The sequence below is a fragment of the Corythoichthys intestinalis genome, chromosome 13, assembly GCF_030265065.1.
Source record: "Corythoichthys intestinalis isolate RoL2023-P3 chromosome 13, ASM3026506v1, whole genome shotgun sequence".
Classification (NCBI taxonomy): Eukaryota; Metazoa; Chordata; class Actinopteri; order Syngnathiformes; family Syngnathidae; genus Corythoichthys; species Corythoichthys intestinalis.
Window position 1 is genome coordinate 15,222,837 of NC_080407.1, and position 16,125 is coordinate 15,238,961.

A 16,125-nucleotide genomic window follows, 5' to 3' on the forward strand; every position below is an offset into this window, starting at 1 on the left:
AACATGCCTCCTAGCATGAATGACAGCACTACAGATGTAAATAACAATAAAAATTCATGTTCTGTGCTAATTATTTCTTTAGTTACTGCCCCAGTTGTTTCATTAATTGCTAGTTATGGTATCTGGTAACAAATTTGACAATGGCGCCATAAGACTGTCAAAAGACCAAATGAACCACTATGACGCTTTGAACCAACTGGCTTTAAGGCTTTATTGCTTCAAAATGCTTCATTTGGCTATCACTGCTCCCTTGGGGGAGACAGTCAACCTCTTCTGTCACCTGCTGTCAACACTGTTGTTGTCCAACATGCCTCTTAGCATGCATTGCAGCACTACAGATGTACATAACAATCAAAATTCATGTTCTATGCTAATTGTTGCTTCAGTTATTGTTCCAGTTGTTTCATTAATTGCTGGTTATGGTATTTGGTAACACTTTATTTGACAGTAGCGCCATAAGACTATCATCAGAACAAATAAACCACCATGAAGCTTTCAACCAACTGGCTGCAAAGCTTCTTTGCTTCAATAAGATTCATTTGGCCATCACTGCTCCCTTGGGGGTGACACTCAACCTTTGCTGTCAACACTGAGGTCATCTAACATGCCTCCTAGCATGCATGGTAGCACTACAGACAAAAATAACAATCAAAATTCATGTTCTATGCAAATTATTTATTCAGTTATTGTTCCAGTTGTTTCTGGACTGCCATGAATGCTTTTGACAGATGTCATTTCGTGTCATCCGGCAAATTATCTCACTTTTGAATGGATGTAAAAGATCTGAGCTGGACATAAATGGAATTAGAAACGTAATTTGCCAAATGTCACTTAATGACATCCATCATAAGCATTCAGTAATGCCCTTGATAGTGTCATGTCATAATTATGACGGTCTTATGACAGTCGTATGACGCCGCTGTCAAATAAAGTGTTACCAAATTCCATAACTCGCAATTAATGAAACAGCTGGAACAGTAACTGAAGAAATAATTAGCACAGAACATGAACCTGAAAACCTGAAAAAAATGAACAAATAAGCCGCACTGGACTAAAAGCCCACAATAGTTCTAACCGTTTCGAAGAAGTTTCGAAGATCTCCCATAATCCTTATCAGCAAATTAGCATTGTTAGCATTATTGGTAGTCAATGTAGCATGTACCGAGAAATAGTTATAAATTACTTGTTTTTTCATAACAATTAGACATACAGTAAATTAACAGCATACTTCAAAATAATTACACATATATTTTCCCAACATCCACCCTGAATCGTCGCCTTGTAAATTCAGCTTATCCTAAAAACCAATCTATGTCGAAATGCATCTAATATGTACGGTTTCAATGGCATTTATTATTATGAAAAAAATAGCATCTTTTTGTTTTTTATTTTTGCATTTTCTTGATAATCTGAAAAACGGAACCGCAGACCGTGCAGGTGTATCAATAAAATGCGTGCGTGTGCACGTGCAAGCAGCACAGTGTGAGAATGCAGACTGAGGCACGTGTGCGTCGTTGACAATTCCAACACAGGGCTCTTGTGAACAGGCCTAACCGATTTAGCTGCAAAAATTGTATTATTCCATTTGACTAATCGCATCTGCTCGGCACTGACAGAAGACTGGCCGCACGAATCCTCATCCACTTTTTTACTCTCGGTTGGCACAAATTGTACAACGGGAGGTGTACTACGACGACAATCCTTAAAACGTGAAATCCTGGCTGCGTACTTGGAACAAATAGCACACACTATTCCTCTTGTCACATTGCGGTGTGATTTGTGATGAGGAAATGACATTAGGAGACGGACAAAGACACTTATGTTTCCTTAGCCAGCAGCGGAGTTTAAAGTTTATTTTAAACATCAATGGTTTGTGTTGAATCCACTTGGATTCACTGCAAAATCAGATACTGTAGGTATTCAGGTTGATTTTGTTGTCACAGGGATTTAATCGGAAATAGTAGGTAAGTATGCTTGTGATTAGCCTGAATTTGTTATAAATTTAGATGATCTTTAAAGCTTAGTATGGAAAAATAAGTTTTAGCATTCAAAACATGTCACTTTTTTTGCACTGTAATTAATGGTAAAATGAGTTTTAGCATATTACAGTGGTATGAAAAAGTATCTGAACCTTTTGGAATTTCTCACATTTCTGCATAAAATCACCATCAAATGTGATCTGATCTTTGTCAAAATCACACAGATGAAAAACCTGTTTGAACCAAAACCACCTACACATTTATGGGTTTTCATATTTTAATGAGGATAGTATGCAAACAATGACAGAAGGGGGAAAATATATGTTAACATCACATTTAATCCTTTGTGCCCCCCCACCCCCCGCCCCCTTTTGGCTGCAATAACTTCAACCAGACGCTTCCTGTAGCTGCAGATCAGTTTGGCACATCGATCAGGACTACTCTTGGCCTATTAATCTCTACAAAACTGCTGTATTTATGTCAAATTACTGGTATGTCTGGCATGAATCGCTGTCTCAATGGGTTCAAGTCCAGACTTTGACTTGGCCACTCCAGAACGTGTATTTTGTTCTTTTGAAATCATTCTGAAATTGATTTACTTTTGTGTTTTGGATCATTTTCTTGTTGCAGCATCCATCCTCTTTTTAGCTTTAACTGTCTGACAGCCTGCCTCAGGTAATCCTGCAAAACGGATAAACTTTTAAATTCATTCTTCCATTAATGATTGCAAGTCGTCCAGGCCCTGAGGGAGCAAAACAGCCCCAAATCATGATGCTTCCTCCACCATGCTTCACTGTGGGGATGAGGTGTTGTTGTTGGTGAGCTGTTCCATTTTTCCTCCACACATGACGTTGTTGCTCCCAAAGAGTTCAACTTTGGTTTCATCAGTCCACAAAAGTTTTTGCCAAAACTTCTGTGGAGTGTCCATGTGCCTTTTTGCGAACATTAAACAATCAACAATGTTTTTTTTAGACAGCAGTGGCTTCCTCCGTGGAGCCCTCGCATGAACACCTTTCTTAGCCATAGTTTTACATGTAGTTGATGTGTGCACAGTGTTAGTCTTTAGCAGACATGCAAGGGTTCTTTGTTACCTCTCTGAGTATTCTGCGTAAACTCTTGGCGTAATCTTTGGTGGACAGCCACTCCTTGGGAGAGACGCAACAGTGCCAAACTCTCTCCACTTCTCTGACTGTCGATTGTTGAACATCCAGACTTATAGAGATGGTTTTGTATCCTTTCCCAGCTTTATACAAATTAACAATCCTTGATCGCAGGTCTTCAGACACCTCTTTTGACTGAGCCATGATGCACATCAGACAATGCTTCTGATCAAGACATTTCTTACCAGGTGTGTGTTTTATAGTGGGCAGGGCAGCTTCAAACCACTAAGCAGTGACTGGGCACACACCTGACTTAAATTGTTTGGTAAAAATTGGTTTCAATTGCTCTTTAAGTCTCCTTAATCAGAGGTTTCACTTAATTATTTTCGTCCCTTCTGTCATGGTTTGCATGCTATCCTCATTAAAGTATGAAAACCTATAAATGTTTGGTTGGTTTTAGTTAAAGCAGACACTGTATTTTCATCTGTGTGATTTTGACAAAGATCAGATCACATTTGATGGTGATTATATTCAGAAATATGAGAAATTTCAAAAGTTTGAGATACTTTTTCATACCACTGTAAAATGAAGACGTGACCCCAAAATGCCCCCAAAATCAATTGGTAGCATCTTAGGTGTTCACAGACCATCACAACAAAGTTACCAACGCATGTTCTCCAGAAATTGAATTTTCTAGTAATTATTATGATATAAATATTATTTTTACATGAAACACATTTCTGAAGAATGAATACAAGGATCATCAAACTTGCGGGATAACTTTGCAAAATAAAACGGAAGAGGTGATGACAATTTGAGGTCAAAGGTCATACAGGTCCTAAAACGGAATTTCATTATGATATAATTATTTATTCGTACATAAAACACATTTTTAAAGAATGAATACAAGGATCATCAAACTTGCGGGATAACTTTGCAATATAAAACAAAAGAGGTGATGACAATTTGAGGTCAAAGGTCATACAGGTCCTAAAACGGAATTTCATTATGATATAAGTATTAGTCGTACATAAAACACATTTCTAGAGAATGAATACAAGGACCGTCAAACTTGCGGGATAACTTTGCAATATAAAACAAAAGAGGTGATGACAATTTGAGGTCAAAGGTCATACAGGTTCTAAAAAGGAATTTCACGATAACTCAAAATGAATATTTGTAAGTATATCAGTCTACCTCATGCAACCATGTTAAACATAGAGTGGTACCTCTACTTATGAAATGAATTGGTTCTGGAAGTAGTTTTTTAACTTGAAAATTTTGGATTTAGAGAGATGTTTTCTATGTAAATGCCCTAATCCGTTCCAAGCCCTTCAAAATTCTGACATAAATCTGCATCTGTATTGCAAAATAAACATTAAATCTGAGTTGTGCATGATGCAAAAAAACAAGAATAAAGCATAAAAGTAAAAATAAAACACTAATTTAAAGCAGTCAGAACACAAGGGGTGAATGAAGAGGATGCTGGGATACACAAACACACATACAGTAGAGGTCCCTCTTAGCCAATTGGATGCCAGGAATGCTCGGCAATAGCCAGTGGCAGAGCAGCTAGACGTTACGTTCAGTTAACTCTGGGAGCTGTGAATACTAACCACACTGTATTTTTGCCTTTCTTATCTAGAAATTTCAGGCGCTATTTTCCCATTGATGCATGTCTTAACCTGAAAATTCTGTATGTAGAGACGTTCTTAAGTAGAGGTACCACTGTTTTTTCATATGTTTATGTTCAGCTAATTCCTTAACCTGAGAAAAAGCGATCATTCGTACAGATTTGAAATGAAGAATCAACAGAAAGTGACCTGATATCATATTGCTGACGCTACTGAACTATTATTACTTTGTCTGTTCTTGCCCCCTTTGCATCAGTCCGGCCATATTAATTAGAACATAAACAATAAACAGTTAGTTTACGGCGCAATTCAATTAAAATGGCAGCAATATTTAATTCATACGTGGATCATTAAAAGTGCAGTGCTTCCACGTGTCTATTATACATTCCTTTTCTAGCAGGATAAAACAGTCCTCAGATGTGCGAGGCGCACTTTGATGCGTGGCCTCAGAAGCTGGGCCGGCTGTTACAAGAAGTCCCTGATGTTTAAAACATTGCACGTGCGGCGGGCGACTACCAAAGGTGAGCACTTGTGGCTCCCTATCACTCCTGAAAAATTGAATTTTCACTCACAGCGCTTCGAATGACGGCGCAACAGCGGAAAGAAAATGCACATTCGATGTCAACATGTGATCCAGCGTCACGAAGATCGATCAAATGCGATTTACAGTAAGAGGCGCTAATTGCGAGTCACGTGGACGCGCGAGTCCAACGTGAGCCTCAGATGTTGGCGTGAAATCTCTTTGGTTCTGTTGGCTAAAATAATGTTGCGCGTTTAGCCTTTAATGAGAACCTCAGTCAGTGGAACATGTGGAGCAAATGCTGACAGACATTTCAGCTCGCTTTGTATTAAACGCTAAAATCTTTAAAAAGCAGCAACTGTTCAACTGGACTTAGATTCATTTTTAAGATTTCATTTGCTTTATTAAGTTTTGCATTGATTATTACAGACGTTAAAATCCAAATGTTATTAGGTGGAACTGCTTTACTGAATATTTACAGTAGCAGTGGCAGAACAAATGTGGCAAGATGAGCACCGGGCCCCTCCAGACCAGGCGGCTAGTTGATATCAGGTCACTTCCTGTTGATTTGAGCACAGTTTTTTTTTCCCATTGAAAATGAATGGGAAATTTGGACGTACATTGCCGTCAATGGCATTGACTTACATATACGTCAATGGAATCCAAGTACATTGGCATCAATAGAATGGACATACATGGCTGGTAATGGCAAGGACGTGCATAGCCCTCATTCGCATCTGTTTACATGGGTGTCAATGCAATGTAAAAGCCATTGTAAATGAATGGGAAATTTGGACGTACATGGCCGTCAATGGAACGCAAGTACATTGCCATCAATAGAATGGACATACATGGCCGTCAATGGCATGGACGTGGACAGCCCTCATTGACATCCGTGTACTGTACATTGGCTTCAATGCAATCTAAAAGCCATTGGAGATGAATGGGAAATTTGGACGTACACGGCTGTCAATGGCATTGACTCACATATACGTCAATGGAATGCAAGTACATTGGCATCAATAGAATGGACATACATGGCCGTCAATGGCATGGACGTGCATAGCCTTCATTGGCATCTGTGTACATAGGTGTCAATGCAATGTAAAAGTCATTGGAGAGGAACGGAAAATTTGGACGTACATGGCCGTCAATGGCATGGACGCTCATGGCTGTCAATGACATTGACATACTTGGGCGCCAGTTGAATGTCAATGGGCGGTAATGGTAAATGGTTAAAAATCACAAGGACCTATGTTTTCAATTGAAAATGAATGGGAAATTTGGACGTACGTGGCTGTCAATGGCATCCCATTAGAAAGGAATGGGACAGTTTTTGGCGAATTTTTGCCAAATTCTGTAAACAACTGACTGGGTCAAAACTTGTAGGAAAGTGGCCTTTTGAATTTGTTTATTTTTAAAACAGCCCGCGTTTACAGGCAAACAAATTTTGGGGGGGTTGAATTTGAGATTTTGAAAAATTCCCTGTTTCGCTTGAAAATTCCAGTCATTTTGATATTTGACCGGTGACCGTCAGTCAAACGGTTTGCGTCGTGCAGCAAATTTTGTCACGAACACTTTTACATCTATTCAAAAGTGAGATAAATTGCCGGATGACACAAAATGACATCTGTCATAAGCATTCATTAATGCTCATGGCAGTGTCATGTCGTAATTATGACCGTCCTATGACAGTCTTATAAAGTGAATAAATAAATAAAGTGATACCAAATATCACAACTAGCAATTGATGAAACAACTAGAACAGTAACTGAAGAAATAATCAGCACAGAACATGAATTTTGATTGTTATTCCCATCCGTAGTGTTGCAATACATGCTAGAAGGCATGTTGGATGACAACAGTGTTGACAGAAGGTGGCAGCAGAGCTTGACTGTCTCATTCCAAGGGAACAGTGATGGCTAAATGAAGCTTCCTGAAGCAATTAAGCTTTGCAGCCAATTGGTTCAAAGCTTCATCGTGGTTCATTTGGTCTAATGACATTCTGATGGCGCCACTGTCAAATTAACTGTTTCCAAACACCATAACTAGCAACTAATGAAACAATTGGAACAGTAAATGAAGAAATAATTAGCACAGAACATGAATTTTGATTGTTATTTACATCTGTAGTGCTGCAATGCATGCTAGGAGGCATGTTGGATGACAACAGTGTTGACAGCAGGTGGCAGAAGCAGTTGACTGTCTCATTCCAAGCGAGCAGTGATGGCCAAATGAAGCTTCGTGAAGCAATGAAGCTTTGCAGCCAATTGGTTCAAAGCTTCATTGTGTTCATTTGGTCTTATGATGCCGCCATCAAATAAAGTGTTACCGGTGAATATCTTTTGGTGTAAATATCCCATAATACAGTGAGGAGAACACACTAAATCCTGTGCTGTAATCTGAGCAAAGGCCTTACCGCTAATCACAAGCATGTAAGATTCAAGTAGTGCTTTGGAAAAAAAAAAGGCCTAACAAGGGAAGCGACTGTCATAGAGATAACCTGGCAGAATGTGCTGAATTTTCTGCAGGAAGGAAAAGTGCGGCGATGTGCATGCAGAAGCAACTTATTGCCTGTTTCTCTTTCACCCACGCGAGCAGACCTAACCGCCGTCTGTGTTTCTGCTTCTGTCAGGTTTTTCCCTCTCGGCCGGGTGCACACACACACACATAAACAGACAGAGGAAGCGGCCCGTGTTGCTCCCCAAATAAGCTGATGTGTCATGCCTTCCTTTCCTCACTGATATTTCTCGTCCTTCCTCTTCTCTCGTCTCCTACGGTGAGACACAAAGCTCCGAGAGATCGGCTCCCAATTTGGCGCTTTCCCCTGCGATGGGAGAGGCCGCGGGCGCCATGAGTCGGTGTTGCGTGGTCAAATTGGTCACTCTGACGGAGATCCAGCTGCTGCAGGTAGGGGACGAGGAGGTGGGGATGCTGGGAAACGTCAATAAATAACGGGGGGTACTATTAGGTTCTCAATGTATTCCCATTTTGAATTTTCGCTACGAAACATTCGATTGGTTATCGCGCGAAACATAATTATACCACATTTAGCTGTGCGTCTATGCAATATTGTTGTATTTTTCTGCCCTTAAGCCGCATCTTTTTTCTCCACCTATATTTCATTGATACTTAGCTATGACTTATATCCTGAAAAGTATGGAAAACTCTTATGATTACAAACGCACTATTAATCGTATCACAGTTTTATTATAAGCGGCCCTCGTTGGACACCTGTCCGACTGGGGTTTGTCCATTGTGTGCTCATGTTAACCAGTCTTTCATAAGCAGCTGGATTTTTCTGAAGTGAAAGGAGAACTTGAGCAAGACTGAAACTTTGTTGCGCAACTTTGTCTTTTAAAGGGACTTCAAAATTGAATAGAAGTTACACCAACTTAAAGATTTTTTTTAAAATGAAACCTCAAACCAACTCAGAAGCCAATAAAATTTGGGAAGAAAGACTCAACTCATCCCAGCTGTGAAATAGGGGCAGGTAGCATCATGTTATGGGGTGTTTTGCTTCTCAAGGGACTAGTGCACTGCACAAAACTGTTTGGGTGCTATGACCAAACTGGTTACAAAGTGACTGAAGGAGAACAAAACCGGATTTCATGTCAGATATTAAAGTATCTGGTTTATACTGCAGATGAATACAAGGGATATTCACTTAGCAATTAGCAGAGGAATGCACTGAATTGCCCTCCCATGCATGATACGGGTGTTTTCTGGAAAACTTGGCGTTATATGCTTTATGCATAGTCAGTATCTGCTAGCACGACTCACATTTTTAAAAACTGCAGATGCGGCTGAGGGGGGGGGGGGGGGGGGTTATGTCACTGACGACTACTCAGGATGTTTTGCAAGATCACTGTCAATATTATGAGTAAGGTTTTAGTTTAAACCTGCTGTAAAATCCAAGGATTTAATAGTTTGGGATTTTTTAAATTATGTGTATTATGTACTTTCCTATGTACATACAGTGGTATGAAAAAGTATCTGGACCTATTAGAATTTATCACATTTCTGCATAAAAACACCAAATGTAATCTGATCTTTGTCAAAATCACACAGATGAAAAAACAGTGTCCGCTTTAACTAAAACCACCCAAACATTGAGTGGTTTTAGTATTTTAATGAGGATAGCATGCAAACAATGACAGAAGAGGGGAAAAATAAGTAAGTGAACTATCGTATTTAATATTTTGTGCCCCCCCTTTGGCAGCAATAACTTCAACCAGACGCTTCTACTAGTTGCATATCACTCTGGCACATTGATCAGGACTAATCTTGGCCCACTCTTCTCTACAAAACTGCTGTAGTTCAGTCAGATTCCTGGGATGTCTGGCATGAATCGCTGTCTTTAGGTCATGCCACAGCATCTCAATGGGGTTCAAGTTCGGATTTTGACTTGGCCACTCCAGAACGTGTATTTTGTACTTTTGAAACCATTCTGAAGCTGATTTACTTCTGTGTTTTGGATCATTGTCTTGTTGCAGCATCCATCCTCTTTTTAGCTTCAACTGTCTGACAGACGGCTTTAGGTTTTCCATCGAAACTATAAGCTGCCACCCACCAAATTTGATACGAAAATGGGATTTGTTCATAGATAAGATGCACTGGACTATAAACCGCAGTGGCTCTCACTGTAGAATGGAATATTTACACCAAAAGATATTAACCGGAAACACTCTATTTGACAGCGGCATCATAAGACTGTCATAAGATCAAATTAACCACCATGAAGCTTTGAACCATTCGGCTGCAAAGCTTAATTGCTTCAAATAGCTTCATTTGGCCATCACTGCTCCCTTGGGGTTGACAGTCAACCTCTGCTGCCACCTGCTGTCAACACTCGTTATCCAACATGCTTCCTAGCATGCATGGCAGCGCTACAGATGTAAATAACAATCAAAATTCATATTCTGTGCTTATTTTTTCTTCAGTTACTCTTCCAATTGTTTCATTAATTGCTAACTGTGATATTCTGTAACACTTTATTTGACAGTGGCTCCATAAGACTGTCATAACACCATCATAATTATGACATGACACTGCCATGAGCATTAATGAATGCTTATGACAGATGTCATTTTGTGTCATCTGGCAAATTATCTCACTTTTGAATCGAAGTAAAAGATCCGAGCTGGACATAGATGGAGTAAGTGAAATAATTTGCCGGATGATACTAAATGACATCTGTCATAAGCATTCAATGAAGCCCATGATAGTGTCATGTCACAATTATGACGGTCTTATGACAGTCAAATAAAGTGCTACCTATTAACCCAAAGAAATCAACGTTCAAGCCGCACTATAAACCACTGGATTCAAAATAAGGGCAAAAAAGTCGCGGCTTACAGTCCGAAGATTACGGTATGTGTTTTTCTGTACTCCAACCCCGAGCAAAAAGTATGGAATCACCAGTCTTGGACGAGCACACACTCAGACATTTTATCATGTTGAACAAACTCAGATAAAAAGCTTGAAAAAATAATGAATGAGTTCAAAAGTGCAACTCTTTAGCATTCAGAAAAACTAAAAGAAATGAATAAAAAACATTGTGGTGGTCAGTAAATGTTACTTTTAAAGAGCACGTGCAGGGAAATATATATGGAATCATTCCGTTCTGAGAAAAAAAAATGGAATAATCAGAAACAAACAAAGAAATAACAATCAAAACAGTCTCTGAGGCATGGACTTGATGAGTATTCTTCATCAATTTGGTGCCAACTCTCTTTGATTGCAGTTGCCAGATCATCCTTGCAGCACAGCCTTGCTGTGGACCATTTTTTTCAATTTCCACAACAGGTTTTCAATAGGGTTGAGATCTGGGCTATTTGCAGACCATGACATTGACTGGATGAGTCCTTCTCCAAGGAATGCCTTAACAGTTTTAGCTCTGTGGCATGATGCATAGTCATCTTGGAAAATGACAAACATAATTTCAATTGAAGAGATAAGAAAGCTGTCTAAAATTTCAATGTAAACTTGTGCATTTATTTGAAGATTTAACCACAGCCATCTCCCCAGTGCCTTCCCTGAAATGCAGCCCCATATCATCAAGGATTGAGGGAATTTTCATGTTTTCTTCAGGCAGTTATCTTTGTAAATCTCACTGGAACCGCACCAAACAAAAGTTCCAGCATCATCACCTTGTCCAATGCAGATTCTTGACTCAGGACACCTTGTCAGATGCAGATTCTTGACTCTTGACAAGTTGATGATGCTGGAACTTTTGTTTCGTGCTGTTCCAGTGAGATTTACAAAGATGACTGCCTGAAGAAAACATAATAAATATGTTTTAAATATGAAAATATGTCATTTTCCAAGAAGACAATGCTAAAACTGATAAAACTGTTAAAGCATTCCTTGGAGAAAGACCCATCCAGCCTGCAAACAGCCCAGATCTCAACCCTATTGAAAACCTGTGGTGGAAATTGCAAAAAATGGTCCACAGCAAGGCTCCGACCTGCAAGGATGATCTGGCAACTGCAATCAAAGAGAGTTGGCACCAAATTGATGAAGAATACTTTGAAGAATACTAATTTTGTCATGTAGAACAAACTCAGATAAAAAGCTTGAAAAAAAATAAAAATAAAATAAAATTAGTTCAAAAGTGCAACTCTTTAGCATTCAGAAACACTAAAAGAAATGAATTAAAAACATTGTGGTGGTCAGGAAAGGTTACTTTTATAGAGCAAGTGCAGGGAAATATATATGGAATCACTCCATTCTGAGGAGAAAAAAAAATTGGAATCATTAGAAACAAACAGAGAAATAATCAAAACACATCTCTAGTATTTAGTAGCAATTTGGTGCCAACTCTCTTTGATTGCAGAAAAGTCCAACGTTCCAGCATCCTCACCTTGTCAAGAGTCAATAATCTGCATTGGGCAAGGTGATGATGCTGGAAATTGTGTTTGGTGCTGTTCCAGTGAGATTTACAAAGATGACTGCCTGAAGAAAACATCAAAATTCCCTCAGTCCTTGATGATATGGGGCCGCATATCAGGCAAAGGCACTGGGGAGATGGCTGTGGTTAAACTTCAATAAATGCATTGAAATTTTCGACACCTTTCTTATCCCTTCAATTGAAAATATGTCATTTTCCAAGATGACAATGCATCATGCCACGGAGCTAAAACTGTTATAGCATTCTTTGGAGAAAGACTCATCCAGTCAATGTCATGGCCTGCAAATAGACCAGATCTCAGCCCTACTGAAATCAAAGAGAGTTGGCACCAAATTGATGAAGAATACTCATCAAGTCCATGCCTCAGAGACTGAAAGCTGTCATAAAAGCCAGAGGTGGTGCTACTAAATACTAGAGATGTGTTTTGATTGTTATTTCATTGTTTGTTTCTGATGATCATTGGCGGATCTACTATTCAGGCGAAGTAGCCGATTGCCTTAGGCCCCCAACCAGTAAGGGGCCCCCAACCAGCTGCCCTTACCCCAACGAGCAAGGGCTTGGGCCACCGGAGCCAGCAACACGCCCAACTATTGGTCATGTATAACTATGTCAGCATACCAAACAAACAAATAACAAAACAAAAAAGAAAGCAATTCGAATGCTGCATTTATATTATCTCTCCCCCACACACACGCACTACAATGGACTGTTCCACGTCGACGGACTGAGTATTAGTCGCTGAGCTTCATTTAGCGCCGTTTAGCTTCGCTTAGCTCCGTTTAGCATTGCTTAGCTATTCGTTAGCTTCACTGAGCTCTCTATTTTTGCAGCATACTTGCTACTTTGCACGTCGGCTATCATTTATTTCGAACACATGATCGAAAGTGCTCTCCATGAGAGCCAAAGTGCAGTGAGTGAGGGAGAAGTTGAGAACAGGCCGCTAATGCCTCTTTTAACTTTTTTCTTCTTCACACCAAACATAAAATACACGACAGCACACCCTGTGGCGAAAGAATGCTCCATTCAGTCATACAATAACACTCAACAGCTGGCTAAAAAAATCTATTAGTGACACCACAAGCAATGACGAAGAATGTTTTTTACGGAGTGAAAAGCTTTCGGTTAGCGGTCATATAAATAACGATTTCTGAAGAAAATCCCACATACCTCAGAATTAATATTATAATATGTAGAGTAAATACAGGGCAGGCCCAGGCCATTTGGGGGCCCTAAGCAAAATAATGCAAAGGGGTTCATATTTTTGGCCCACCATTTCGTCACAGTGTACTGTGAAACCCGTACATGCAATCCAACCCATACATCCATATTTTGTATGTTAATCAGATTTTGTTGCACTGCATACTTCAAACTTCTCACCCCAAATGATTGTCAGTACTTACAGTAGATAGCGCCAAACCTTTTTCTAAAAGAGGAAAGAAAGAAGTTAAGGAAGAACTTTTATTTTTTTAAGCTTGTAATCAAGTATCAAAACTCACAAAATTCAAATAAAGTAAACTGTAGTAAACAAAATAGAATATAAGTTAAACAAATGCCAGATTGGGGGCCCCTTAGTGGTCAGGGGCCCTATGCAGCTGCATAGTCTGCGTATAGGCTGGGCCGGCCCTGAGTAAATACAACAGAATGCAGATTCTACACTAAGAATAGCTTTCAAATGACACTTTATGACAAATATGATTGGCAATTAATAATTATTATAATTATTATACTACTATTACACATAGTAGTATACTATGATAATAATGCTAGATTTTTTTTAAAGAATTGTTTTGAATAATGTTGGAAAAGCAAAGTCAGTGGTCTGAATCTGTTTACTTTCCATTCTTTTGCAGTAGTAAATGCTATCAGCATTTAACCTTGTTGTTTATTTGTGATTAATTATTGTTATTTACATGGTTATTTGTACTTTAATAAAAAAATTAAGTGTTCCAAAATGGTTTTGTGTATCAATAAGCGGCAACAAAAATGTCATTGCTAAGTTAGCAAAAAAAAAATAAATTAAAATAAAATAAAATTCGTAGATTAGTCGACTAATCGTAAAACTAGTCGGCTTACTAATCAGGAGAAAGTATGTCGTTTAGGACAGCCCTAGTGTACCGGAACATATTTCCTCCACAGCCTTCTCACCTTTTTAACCCCTGACCCATGAAGAGGGCCCCTGGAAATGTCCGCCTAAGGCCCCAAAATTGCCAAGTCCGCCACTGCTGATGATTCCATACATTTTTCCTCAGAATGGAGTGATTTATTTCCCTGCACTTGCTGTATAAAAATAACATTTACTGACCACCACAATGTTTTTTATTCATTTCTTTTAGTGTTTCTGAATCCTATAGAATTGCACTTTTGAACTAATTCAAAATTTTTCATTGGAATTTGTTCTTCATGATAAAATGTCTGAATGAGTGCTCGTCCGAGACTGGTGATTCCATACTTTTTGCCCCGGGTTGTATTATACTCAATCCAAGATTTGCTTTCACGATGCAGCATCCATCACTGTTGTTGTTGTTGCTGAACGGGATATTTGAGGCGATACTACACTGCCTCGATTGTTGCGGCAGGTGCCAGCACAGCTCAGCATCCCCAAACAGAAACGCTCAAGTGTCTCAAACTAAACAATCAAGACGGAGGGGAAAAAAAAAAAATCCCAAACTTGACTCTGGATTGATCGGAATCTTCTCCCATTCCTGTGCATGCGTGTGTAGGGCCATTGATAATCCCCCAGCATGTCCTCTTCACACATGCACAGACGCACCATTGTAGAGTCCAGCTTTAGTGACTGAAGCAGCGTAACCTCTCCAATCTAATCAGATTCCTTTAAGTGGATAACAAGCGCGTCTCCGTCATTTACAGTAGCGAAAATGGCAAAGTGAAACCAGAACAGGGAGCTATCACACACAAAATCGACCGCTGTGCGAGTATCTTGGCTCGCCCGTCGGAAAAACAAAATTGATTGACTAACAACTGGCATCTTGTTGAGGGAGATAAGAGGTCTCAGTGACGACTGACAAGATGAGTATTGTGGCGAGATAGGTGAATACGAACTCCACTTACTAACTGTCTATTACCGCTTGCTCATGTTTTTGTTTTATTTTCAAAATGCATGCCAAAATCCCAAAGTTCTGAAAACTGAAACGTGGTGTGATGATTTAAGGAAGTCCGTTTGGGCTCCAGTGAGGAAGCTCTAAAAACGAAGAGTACTTTATGCAGGAGTGTCAAACTCCTCATAGTTTCGATTCATTGACAACTATCAAATATGAAATGAATTTTTGTGTCATGAAGGCATATGTGAAACAAAGACAGTGCCACCACAAAGCAATAACAGGTAAAAATATCATCAACTTGACTATAATTCTGTGTGTTGCGTCACAACTAAGACATCATTAGCTTTGCGTTAGTTTAAACCAGTGCTTCTCAATTATTTTCTGTCACGCCCCCCCAAGGAAGACGTAAATGTTTCGCGCCCCCCCCAAACTCTCTGCCGCCACTGTAAATAGTATCATTTGTCTATAAAATTACTATTATAAATACGCATCTGCCTAACATTGTGTCCTTTTTTTTCTAATAAAGAGAAAAAGTAACAGATCAACTTATAATAAAGTATAACTTTATTAACATTGTTTTGTTTGTAACAGAGAAGACTTGACGTGCATCAATTTGCCTGAATTAAAAAAAAAAGTCACATCCAAACTGTAAAAAATACACTCAAGGTACATTTTTGACCATACAGAAAAATAAAATGTAATAAAATCAGTAAATAATAACAAATTATAAAATTGATTAGAAACATTCACTCATGAGGACAATATGCCAAAAAATTTGACCGAAAAAACAAAACTGAATAAAAGAAGAAAAAAAAAGTGTCCTTGGACAGGACAGCTTTTATTTTTGCGGCTCACAGTATTGACCTCCTTTGCATTGGTGTGGAGTTATTCTGCAATTAGCATGCTAACAATGCTCACTG

The 16,125-nt window shown here is 39.1% G+C and overlaps 1 protein-coding gene across 3 annotated transcripts in view; it reads left to right on the plus strand.

The window, feature by feature from the left end:
* tfec (transcription factor EC) overlaps positions 1 to 16,125 on the plus strand; it is a 53,547-nt gene that overhangs the window by 12,413 nt on the left and 25,009 nt on the right. For 2 of the 3 annotated variants that reach the window (XM_057855531.1, XM_057855534.1), the window contains exon 1: positions 8,019 to 8,143. The exons of the other annotated variant lie outside the window; for it this stretch is intronic. In XM_057855531.1, coding sequence (XP_057711514.1) covers positions 8,066 to 8,143 — 78 coding nt within the window. In that variant the 5' untranslated portion in view covers positions 8,019 to 8,065. Of the gene's footprint in view, positions 1 to 8,018; positions 8,144 to 16,125 lie in introns of those variants that run through there. 3 annotated transcript variants of the gene reach the window in all.